This window comes from Triticum dicoccoides, chromosome 3A, assembly GCF_002162155.2.
Source record: "Triticum dicoccoides isolate Atlit2015 ecotype Zavitan chromosome 3A, WEW_v2.0, whole genome shotgun sequence".
In the NCBI taxonomy this organism is placed as follows: domain Eukaryota; kingdom Viridiplantae; phylum Streptophyta; class Magnoliopsida; order Poales; family Poaceae; genus Triticum; species Triticum dicoccoides.
The window spans coordinates 116,537,465-116,549,489 of record NC_041384.1 but is presented as its reverse complement, the minus strand read 5'-3'; the positions used below and the strand labels follow the sequence as shown (position 1 = coordinate 116,549,489).

At 43.9% G+C, this 12,025-nt stretch overlaps 1 protein-coding gene across 4 annotated transcripts; it reads left to right on the top strand.

Annotated features, from left to right (window-relative positions):
• Nucleotides 1-2,381: 2,381 nt before the first annotated feature.
• LOC119267476 lies at nucleotides 2,382-11,185 on the top strand. Of its 4 annotated transcripts, none has more exons than XM_037548862.1 (4): nucleotides 2,382-2,555; nucleotides 2,644-3,082; nucleotides 8,908-10,695; nucleotides 10,803-11,185. In XM_037548862.1, the coding sequence occupies exons 1-4, from the start codon at nucleotides 2,530-2,532 to the stop codon at nucleotides 10,878-10,880; spliced, it is 2,331 nt and encodes a 776-aa protein (XP_037404759.1). In that variant the 5' UTR covers nucleotides 2,382-2,529; the 3' UTR covers nucleotides 10,881-11,185. The 4 variants fall into 4 exon arrangements, with proteins under 4 accessions (XP_037404759.1, XP_037404758.1, XP_037404757.1 ...); XM_037548861.1 differs by having other exon boundaries at nucleotides 2,384-2,555; nucleotides 8,908-9,591; nucleotides 9,691-11,185; XM_037548860.1 differs by having other exon boundaries at nucleotides 2,384-2,555; nucleotides 8,962-11,185.
• Nucleotides 11,186-12,025: the final 840 nt, after the last annotated feature.

Below are 12,025 nucleotides of genomic sequence, written 5' to 3'. Positions count from 1 at the left end.
ACGCAACCTGCCTTAGTATATATATTTTCTTGGTATAATACTTATATCATATGTTTGGTGTGGCCACGTGGATTGCTTACTTATTCAAAACCTGCAACTAAGCATATTTGGTATGATGGCAATTCAATTTGAGCAAGCTTGTCTTGTTGACATGGTGCGTGCCCGTTGTTACGTCATGTGATTTTTTTCAGTATTGACATGGGTTATTACTTACTAATCTAGAAGAATCATGAGCATTCATTCATGGCATAAATTGGATTTAAGTTTTCAAATATTTTTGTAATTGCTTTAAATCCTCCATATCGTTGCTTCGTTACTGGAGGTAATTAATATTGGTCATATATAGATGTAGAGGATTCTTTGTTGATTTGATATGTTTGCACTGGAATAATTAATTGTGTATGAAGCCATGACGCGTTTTGGATCTCCATACAATGAATTTGGATTTACCACAGGCCCTTGCATTGCGACAAATCTCGGTCTAGAGGACCCAGGTGCATCCAATTTTGCATGCACTTTGACTATGCAATGGATTGTTGCCTTTTGAATTAAAACTAAGTTGATTTTTCTAACATCATTATATGTCAAAAATAACATTTTTAATTGTGTATATATGTAATGTTTTCCAAGTTGTTAAAATACCATATACATACATTGATCTTTACACACAACATGAACAACTAGAAGGTCGTTTGTCTCTGTATATCTCAAATGTTCAACATCCCACTAGATTTATCTCTCTATACATTGTAGATTTTAAAACACACCTTCTGGCACAAACTATTCAATTCAAGAAAGTGGGATGATAACTAAGATACATGGTGCAAGGATCTTTTGTGGATTTTTCTCCTATATTCTTTCTTGCAAATAATAACTAAAGTTTTGGTGTGGGCAGTTAGAAAGTTGCAAGAACCAATGCTGGGATTCTACTATAATGTCACCTATGGATATTTGTAGTGCATCTACCCCAATTGTCCTATGCATCAGTTTACATGAGCACCAATAGTGTCCCCTAATCTCATGTGTTCGCGTGACTTGCCAGCAGATGCAGCTAGCAAAATGTCCCATATATGTTTACTGGAGCACTAATGCCAAACCATAGTCTTGGACACTTCCAGCGCCCAACAAAAGACATAACAGTACAATAGCATGGAATTTCTTACAACATGGTGTTAATTATAATGAAGGGATAATATCAAAAGTTTAATTGTTATGTCGAATAACTTCGCTGGATGGGAGGTGTAAATATCTTTTTGCGAGAGAAACGTCTTTGTCATATTGCTTTGCTTCTTTTTTGCCAAATATTGCTTTGCTTCGTCGAAATAACTGTCCAAAGTTTTGTCATGCGTAGTTAGAAAGTCATGAGAACTTTCACCATGCCATAACCTCGTGTAATGGAGTGCATGGACATTGCAGCCGCACCAACCCAAACCTGCATATACATGTGTTTACATGAGCGCCAACACAGATTTGTGTAGTCTCGTGCTCCGACGTCCATAGACGATATTGCCATTGCATCTAGCCAACTATCTCATATATGTGTTTAAATGAGCATGATCATTAAACTATAGTTTCTCGAACACAGTGAGTGCACCAGCAAATGACAAATAATAATATCATTATTGATTGAAATTGCTAACATCGTGGTGCTCATCACTATACAGTAGCACACATCTCAAATTTTATGTGCTATACACTTTTTTAGCGGGGAGATGTAAATATAACTTCTGTAGAGAAACAAATCTTACATTGCTCTATTTGAAAAAGGTCATAAATCACACGTTTTTGCTTGGAAAACTAGAATGACGTGAGCGCCAAATGTCAAACCATAGACTCGTGCAATGCCATGTGTGTGGACAATGCCGCCGCACCGGAGAACATCTTTTTACACATGTTGATTGTTTTTACAACTAGAAAGAAGGTCATGAGATGCTTTTCCTTTTGCAAAAGAATACTCATGCGTTATAAAGTCATGATAACTAGCATTTGCAAATATTGTATTTGAAATAAAACAAAAAATGTACATGATCCCAGCAGTTGCGAGTATTGTAAGCGGAGCATTGTGCGCCCAACAAATTGCACCTACTCGCTCGCTATCACATGATGCGGTCCGGCGAACGATGGTGCCACGTCACCAGCCACAGGAAATTAAAGGGGAAAACAATTTAGTCGCTGTCCATCACCTGTCGCCGTCCGCAGTAGTAAATGGGACGTGGGCCTCTCGCGCACGACACCGGTGCCAGGCAAGGCATTAAATAAATATATATCGAATAGTTAATGAGGTACCAAAAATAAAGGTGGGGAGAGCGGGAAAGTGTAAATTATTCGCCTCGATGCTATCAAAACCTCGCCTCGAAGTATTAACTCCGTATCGTAATTGCTGCGTCTTTTAGATATCGACGACCTCCCTTTCCAACGCCCGCCGCTTTCCTCTCCTTCCTTCCTTCCAGTCTACTTCTCCTCGTCTCCCCCAAAACTTGAGAAGTCGCGGGTAGATTTGCGCCGAGGGGGCGCGGAGACGTCGCATCCATGGCCGCCGCCGCGTTCTCCATCAGGTTGGTCTGCGCAGCCTCGTCTCGTCGGCTTTTATGGCGGTCGTCTGTGCGTTTTTTTTTCTGATCTCCGTTTGCGATTTGTACGAAGGGGGTACGCGGCGAGCATGAGGGGCGAGGCGGCGGCGGAGGGTCGGCGTCCCTTGGGCATCGAACATCTCCCACCTATTAAGGCGCCGCGGTTCCGGTGGTGGGCGGACGAGCTGGCCTCCGCCGTGGCTGCTGCTGCGCCGGCGGCGTCCCCGAGGAGGTCGCCAGGGAAGTCGAAGCCGCCGAAGAAGAGGTCCATTTCTGACCTCTTCGCCGCGGCGCCTCCCTTGGACATTCCCTCCGCCCCCGCCGGTGATAGCGGATGCAACGAGCAAACGGAGGTGGACGGCGACGAGGCGCTGTGCGCGATCGTGAGGCGGGCCAAGGAGCAGAAGAAGCAGAAGAGGAGACTGCAGGAGGAACAGGAGGAGACGGCAGCGGCTGCCGCGCCGGAGAGCAGCGGAGGGCGAGATCCGGAGGGGAATTTCGCGGCCACAAAGGTACGTGATCCAGCCCAGCCCAGCCCAAACCCAACACTGCCTGTCTGTCAATGCAATCATATCATCTACTATTGTTCCTATGCTTTTTTACCCTGGTATCATTTTACTTTTGATCTCCTTGGGATGGGTAAATGCTTTGCGTGTCCATGAGATGAGGAATCGGAGGATATTATTAGATTTAGTTGACTTTATGAAGATAATTTCGTTGCTATTTGCGGGGAGCAATTAGTTGTACCTTTACATAGGGGCAGTCCCGTCGCTTCGCAGGATATTTTATGTAAAGGATTCACTGTGCCGAACCCAGCTACTAATCTGAACCAGGCCTAACTAGTTCGTCTAAGAGGTTGTGTGGGTACTAATAATTGCTGGCAGGTGAACGATGATTTTCTGGCTAAGTGCTAAAGTTACAACGATTTTTGTGTTCTATTCTGTTGCATCAATTCATTTGCTAGTACCTATTTACTGTTTTGTATATGTAAATATTGTTATTTCATGCTTAATTGGTGAAATGTATACCTGCCGCTGCTCATACACTTAGTTAAGACCAAAAACAGATTATGATGGCCAGCTAAGCCAGTAGTGGCTGTACACGAGACAGGCTAGCAAGTACTGCAGCATTTGTACCACATCTCATAGTACATGGTACATCGTCATCGTGTTTCCTTTTTCTCACACCATGCACGGTGGGTTGTGAGCTGCATGCGTACTTGGTGTACCTCCTGCACATTTCAGCCGTGTGGACCCATACACTAGACTTTATCATAGGAAACGGACGTGGAGAAAGCACTTACCAGACCGATATCTTTTGCATTCTTCTCTTGGATAGGAAACTTCATTATTCCATACCTTATACGTTCATTAGCATTTATTTTTTTCTTAAAAACCAAATCTATAATATGTGAATCTATTTATGCGCCTGATAGGTGGCGTGGGAATGTTTCGGTACACCTTTGAGCATGCATAGGAATTGTGTTCAGTAGATGGTGGTAGTTTCCAGTACGTCGCAGTCAACCTGTCACCATATGTTTGACATGATGCATGGTCTGCTTGTACTCTCTTATGGAGTTTTCCAATAATTATCTGGTTGACCAGATTAATGGGATAGAAGTTTTTTTTTGAGCATCAGTACAGACATAAGCGCTCATATACACGCGCACGCGCATACACTCACCCCTATGAACGCACACACGCACACCCTACCCCTATGAGCACCTCCGAGAGACTGAGCCGGCATATCATCTTGAGATTTACGAAGTCACCGTAGGCGTGTGGCTGAGGCACGATGGGGCAATTAAACCCACCCTAAGTTTGAAGTGTGTTGGAATATAAACCTTATTTCTCCACATCTGATATATATGTTTGAAGATTTCTATCTGGTATAATGAATTAACATTTAATATAGAGCTAATCACCATAATATTGTTTGGACCACCGTGCATGCATAGAAGGCTCATCATGTTTTGCACCCTTTAAGATTTTATAATTCATCTTATTCGGATCTCCAAGGATCAAATTGCGAATTTGATCTTTAGATTTACTAAATTACATTCTTTTACAAGCAGCTTGGTTATAAAATGCACATTACCTTTTCTTCAATTAATAGTTCTTGTTTATGTTCTGCAAAAATATTTATTACTGAGGATGGTGAGCCCCCGCATCGCTCCCGTGCGAGAAACTCAGGCGGACACAAGCCGCCGCATCGTGAAGCCCTGCTAGTCAACGGTGGTGGCGGGGACCATGATTGCGGCATAGAGTGGTTCTTGGGCACAGTAAGCTGCTCTATGGTCTAGGTGGTGATGCAGTGTGGTGTTGCTCAGATCCGCCGCGACCGGCTACGGTAGCATGCTCCCTCGCCCGCGTCGTGGTGTTGGACGTTGGCCATGGTGTGGCAGGAAACCACCGCATCTCTCATCTCCTTCTGATCCAAATTGACGGCTCAATGGTCTGTCGGCGGGCTGCCGCTTCCTGCATGCGCTCGACATGCTCTCCGTCCATCGGGCCCGCAGTGGCAGCGCACGCTAACCCTCGCCTACACTCGTGTGCACCCCTCCCTCGAGCTTACTTCAGCTTGGATTTCAACCTTGATGTCAACCTCTAGTGCTTGCTATTGAAGTGATGCACTAGCCAAGTTTCTCAAAAGTCTGAACTGATGGAATGGACTAGCCAACGTATTTTAACACCCCCCTCACGTCTAGGCTGTGGACGTACAGGAAGAACTTAGTCGTGGGATCGAGATTAGATCCTAACTATTTTTATATTAGATAGTGTGTTGGCCAGGATTTGATCCCGAGACCTTGTGGCTTCGATACCATATTGAACTGATGCGCTAGCCAACGTATTTTAACACTTGCACACGCCACCACGTGATGTGCCCCGCTGGTTATGGCTGCACCTCGTGCTTTTCCTCTTCTAGTTGCCTGACACCTCATCCTGCCCGCCCCTCCGCTTCCGCATCGACCACCACGAGGAACTCCTACTATGATGTCACACTCGGTGCTTGTTGGATCTAGGATTGATGGATGCGTTCACCAACCCCCACCCCATCGGGTCGTGTCATCTGCTAGCTTCCTCTAGCCTCGACCACCCCATCATTCTTGGGAACCACTACCTCCAATCCCCTCCATGATGGTAGAGTCGTTGGGTGTGTCGATATTGAACTTGCCCGCCTACTTGCGCACCCATGCCTCCATAGCCCTGCTCTGCCAAGGGTGGGCCGGACACCCCAGATCCACAAGTTTCACTCCACCAACCACCCCTCCACCTCACTCAACCTGCCAGCATCGCCCTGCTTGGCCTGGCCGCACCTGGCTACTGGCGAGCATGCTCGTCTTTGATTCGGGATACATGAGGATTTGGAGGATGTGGGTTTTTTTTCTGGGGTGTAAGCTCGAGCTGGCTCTGGGCGGCTCCGGCGGCGGTGACGTTCGCGGGTGTCGTTTACTTCCCGTAGTCGTCGCTGTAGCAAACCTTCATTCTCCTGGGTTCTGAGTGAAAGCTCGTTGATGATGGCGCCCGTGGGCGTCATTACACCTTCCTAGGGGTGTCAGGATGGAATCTTATCGTCAGCTTTCATGTAGATCCTTGCATCCTTGGTGGCGGTCCTATTGAGGGGTTCGGATTCTTCCGTCCTTGGTGGCGGTCCTGTTGAGGGGTTCGGCCGTGACGCCTAATAGCATTGCAATGCTGCCAAGTGATACCCCTCGTGTCGGTCATGTAGTCTCGCCATCCATGCTTCACTCGGTGGCCCATTTCAGTGAACTCATTCACACATAGCCATCCTTGTAAGCTTGCTCTTTTTCTTCATCTCTTGCCACCATTTGGTGCCCTTGTTCTATTTTCTTTGTTATGCAGTGCTTACACTCAGCATGGGGCAAAGACCACCCTTCCCTATGGAGAGAACTACATCAGTGATACTCTTCAAGATCATGTCATTTCTTTGTTCTCCCCACTCCCTTGGGCAATGACCACTCTTTTGGTGGAGATTCTGTGTGTCCTTCATACATGTTCAACAAGTCAGAGTCTCTCCCATCTCCTTCAATCGGCATTACGAAATGACCACCCTCTGGTGTGTGAGGATGCGTGGTTTGGAATGGCACATCTCCTTAATGATGACTACTAGTGATCCTTGCTGGTGGTTTTGGCATTGACTGTTTTGAAGCTCTCGTGGTGTCTTTTGGAGTCTGGTCCTCTCCACCTCTATTATGGTTTTGAGATAACTTGGGTTGCATCACTAAACTCTCTAGCTTTGGAGATTGTTATTCGCATCGTGTCGATACCATGTACTGGTTTTTTGCATGCTTGCTTTTACAAGATATATCGCCACTCTGGTTGTTATGGTTTTCGATCTGGTTTCCCTTATAACCTAGATCAAAAATTTCTTTGAATGGGTATTTATTATGGAAACCAACAAGCTAGTCATGCCATTATGTTATTTGTGTACATATTTTTGTTCCTAATTTTTGGTATATAAATTCTTCCTTGCACATGTATTTATAAAAATATATATATATTGAAATTAGAATAAAGGATTGCTTAGAAGCTAGTTTTACACTTTTTGAACACTATGTTGATTGAAATTGGGCATGCATATACTGCCGGTTACGGAGGGGATAGATGTAAAGTGGTTGGAGGGCTAAAGCGAGGGGATAGTTGTGGATGGTAGGAGGGTGAGGCGGTGGTTTAGGCTTGGGCGCCATGATGGCCGGGGATAGATCGGTTCTAGAGGTAAAGCTCCCTCTTTTCTCTGTTTATTTCTTTGATCCCTAACTAGTAAATGCGTACGTGTAATGCGCGTTGATATTAGGGAGGAAATTAATTGCATGTTGATATTAGGAAGGATATTAGTTACACGTTAATTAATAGATGTTGATATTTGGCATAATATTAATGGCACACTAAACATGTTGAGCGCTCACCATGCATTGGAGCAATCTAGGCTGTTAGATTGACATGGTTTGATTACCGACATTAATTGTATCTGCACCTTTCGGTCTGTCTAGGGCCGCTTTTGGGTCTGTCTAGGGCACATCGAAATGTGCAATATCCTTTGTGTTGTCCATCTGTTCTGTACTGGCCCTTGGTGGAGCCACCCTGCTAATGGCCAGGCGATTGGCTGCTGCTTGCTCCCTGATTGCTTCTATGTCTTCAAATTTCCTGAAGGCGTGCCCATCCAGAAGTTCTTTCTGGTGCGTGGGTAGCTTCTCACCCAGAAGCTTGTTGATCTCGTTGGCCATGGGGGATGGTGGTGGGGATTGGCTGAGGGTCGGTAAGTCTGATACCAAGTTGTCACAGCCTAGGTTACGGAGGGGATCGTCGTGGCTGGTACAAGGGAGAGGGTGATGGTGTTTAGGCTTGCACGCCATGATAGCTGGGGAATATATCGGTTCTGGAGGTATTCCCCATGGTTGGTTGTCTGGGTACTCAATAAGTCCATGTTTTGACTATCCTAATCACTACAAAGAAAATCACCCTATCCATTTCATTTCTTTTGCTAGAAATGGCTTTTGATGGCTTGCTTTTCTTCTCTCGTTTCTCGCTCATACATGATGTTTGTACTTTGGAACATGTATTACAAATGCTTATCTAAATAGAAGATATTATTGAGAGATGGGGAAGCTGGAACGGTATAGATGAATTGATGGTGCAGAACTATAAAACTGACAGTAACCACTGATTTTCCAAACCTTTTTCTAGAAATGGATATGCATGTCTGAATTATTTGTTATTGGACTGGTTGAGAATAAGTTCTTTTTATGCTTTTCATATTGACTAGCAATTTATTGACTATTGTGTTTGTATTTGAATTTTCTCCATTATATGAATTCATACTAAAATTTAAGAGGCTGGTGTGTAAATGAATTATATTTATCCATCCCATTCATACTAAAGTATAGATGAATCAACATGGCATCCAGATATGACTTTGGGTAGGAGAATATATGTAATGTACTCAACTTATAATATCATGGATATGAATGTGCTATGACCAACAGTTAGTTGGCGTTCGACGTGTTTTCAACCCTACCCCGATCCAAATATTGTTTTTGTTTTATTTTTTACAAGTATACTTTGACATAAATGTCTATCATCTATGTACATATTTTCTAAGGGTCAAATGTGTTTTTACCCTGTAATGTGGTGTTAGCTGCATAGCGACCATGGCTGTAAATAATTGCGTGTGATACTGGATTATTCTACCAAAAGTTTTATGTTTCACTTCACCTGTTTGTTACTTTTACATGACCCAACCTGTAGTCTGACATCTCTGGGTCCACTCACAGTTATATGTATCTTATGGTTTGAAATAATGCTGCTCAATTGTGTAGGAAGCACATGAAAATCCAAATTTACCTGATGGACTGGATGCTTGCCCATCGCAGAAACCTGAGGCTTCACAACGTCGCAGGAAAGAGAGAGAAAATATATCTGGGAGTAGGAAGAAGGCGAAGATCAATAATGCAAAGAAGAAGGCTGACACAAAGAAGTGCATTGACAATAGCAAAGCTGGTAAAGTGGGAAAACCAAGAGATCTGGGAAAATCTCTCCCTAGGCAAGGCATTCTGAAGTACACAGAGCACACATCTGTGAAAATGGCCAATGAGAAACATGTCAATTCAAAAGGCCATGAAGTAATAGAACTATGCTGCAAATCAGTGAAGGGTGTCAAATTCTCAGAAGCAGATGGTGTAATTGGCAGTAAGACGCAGAGTTGTGAGCTACCCAAACAACAAAGTCTCTGCAAGCTGTTCTCGGATGCTATGGCTTCATCGTCATTCTCTTCGTCAACATCATCCACGTCCATTGAAGGAGACAAATGTGTAACTGCAGAAACTAGTAGTTCTGACATGCCCAACAAAGCCTTCGCTAAGACTAAAGAAGCAAATAAGCATTGCGATAACAAGTACTCTGCTGAGCCTAGTAACAGAGAGATGTCTGCTCCATTCATTGATCTGAATATGACACCACCAGAATGTACTGATTTAGGCTGCACCTACGATTCAAATTTAGAGGTGCCCAATCTTGAGCATAGACATGATGAAACTTTAAGTTCTGATGCTGAATTGCTCGCTGGTGGAGAAAACTTGATGAATTTATCTTTTGGCTCACAGGGACTGGAAAGCCAACCACCTGCTTCTGACTTTGAAAAAATAAAGAGTTCAAGATGGGCAGGCACATTTTTGAATGGTGAGGCAATCAATGTTTCCGACATAGATGCTGTTGGTTCTCCACTGAGCTTAAGAGAACTCGCTGAGACTCGTTGGGGTTGCAGTAATGTTTCAGTAAATGATACCATGACTATGAGTACATATCCTTGTGCATTGCCAGACCAGACATTTCAGGATTCATTTACGCAGCACAAGACTTGGTTCTCCAGAAATCTGAATAATGTTGGCTCCCAGCTTTCTCGTGAATGTAATGTGTCTCACAGCACGGAGTTATATTCTCGTTCTGAGTTGAACGTGGGGCACGAGTGTAGTCCTTCTACGGGACAGACAGTTCGTTTGATGGGTAAAGATCTTACAGTTTGCACGACCAGAGGTGAATCGTTTGCTGAAACTGCACAGAAACATACAGGAACTTCCACCAATGACTATCTTAAGGCAAATGTATTATTGCCACAAGGACAGCCTTTTTTCTCTTTACAAGCTCAAAGTTTCCCCAATGTTGCGGTAAATTCTACCAGAACAACTCAAGCTTCAACATATCATGCAAGCACAAGTCACGCACATTTTGGGTACAGGACTCCACATGATTTCAGTCACCCGTTTCCTGCAGCTAATATATTTTCTGGAGATCGATTGCCATATGAAAGCAGGTATGGTGGTTTTTCAAACTCACGGACCAATCAGACTTTTCTATTGGGGTGTCCACCTCTTCCGAATCATAGCAGTGCAGCATTCCATCAGAATACACCGCGTCCTTGGCGTTATTTCTCTGATCCCTTCGCTGGGGATGAACCACCTGCAGCACCATTTTTGCCTGTAACCGGACAGCAAAGGACACCACCTTCAGTGTTCCATGCCGATTTACCTCGTCAACATGTTGTGCATTCAGCAAGGTCGTCGGTTTGCCCTCTTAACTCTGTGAGTTATACACTCAGCCATCCAGGCCAGGTAATTCAAGAAGTTTCCAACAGCACAGGAGATGCAGCCCTTCTGTCCAGAAATACAGAGAACCGAATGAGGAGAGCTGTTCCTGACAATTCCAATGCTTCTTCTAGTTGTCGCAGTGTGCAGAAGAGATCAGGACCGGTGAAGCTCACTCCCGGCGTGAAGCATATACTGGTGCCAAGCGATAGCACACATGGCGATTCTATGCCTGTGTACTCCTGTTTATCCTTCGGAAGTAGGAGCGGAAATGCTGCAGGGTCTCAGAACAAAGGAGCATGATGATAGACTTTGTGAAATGCTGTTTAGCCTTCAGAAGTAGGAGCCTTTTGAAAATTGCTTACAATTTTCTTTCTGTAAAACTAGATTCACTATCCTGTAAGAATAGTTGCCATACTTTTTGTGCTTTCTGTGCTTGCTTAGTAGTTATTTTCTCAGCTGAACCTGTATCCATGGCTTGTGTTATCCAACAGCATGCAATCTGATATTTTCTGTATTCGTCTGAATTTAAATGATTTCTGGTACTGGTAGATTGTATTACCTACATTTTGCATTTGCAACCTGGTTATAGTAGGTGCAATTTGTTTTTCCGAGGTTAGTTTTCACTCGTAAGTCGTAATGCAACATCCCCTTTTTTCATATAATTTCTTGGTATACACGAGGCACACTTCAACAACTCCCTAAGGCTAAACACTAATAGGTTGCAGTTGATCCGGCAAAGAAAAAATACCAAGTGTCCGAGAACAAGTGGACAAATAGAATAACCCCTAATCAATTCTTCAGTTGCCTGGCCTTTCCATAATATGTGATCTGCTGCCAACAGAGATTAAAATTCAAAGCACCAAAGCCCACTACAGTTACAAAGCTAAAATATGTCAGGAGAAACAAATCGTCTACAGAATGAAATTCAAAGAGCAATGCTACGGGGACGACAATGTTTGGACGACTCATGCACGACGATTAAATCGAGCCGACGAATCTTGAGCACAGCTGAGCAGTGGCCACTGGATCCTCTGGTCGTGCACTTATCGTCCATACACTGTCATGTGTGGAGCAGTTTCGAAATTCAAATCATGAGAAGTACTGAACTTCGTTCTCTTTTCATCAACTCAACATTACCTCAAGTCCATATTAATTCTTTTTGATCAAGCAAAAATAATATACAGTTGGTCAAATAATCATGGTTGTAAAGATATTATCTATACTAGGGTCTTTAGTCTTTACCCTCGGTGTAAGAGGGTAAAAGAATCCAAGGCCGTTGAAGCATCGAGAAAAGAAACCAGTGACAAAAAGGTCGTTCCTAAGTCGCTCCCGCCGGCGACTCAGGGAGCCAACC

What these genes read in the sequence shown, in the direction of transcription:
- LOC119267476 (XM_037548859.1), top strand. Translation starts at nt 2,530, where the DNA reads ATGGCCGCCGCCGCGTTCTCCATCAG. An exon ending in GCCGCCGCGTTCTCCATCAG is followed by an intron (nt 2,556 to 2,643) that starts GTTGGTCTGCGC and finishes ATTTGTACGAAG; the next exon opens with GGGGTACGCGGCGAGCATGA. An exon ending in GGAATTTCGCGGCCACAAAG is followed by an intron (nt 3,083 to 8,907) that starts GTACGTGATCCA and finishes TCAATTGTGTAG; the next exon opens with GAAGCACATGAAAATCCAAA.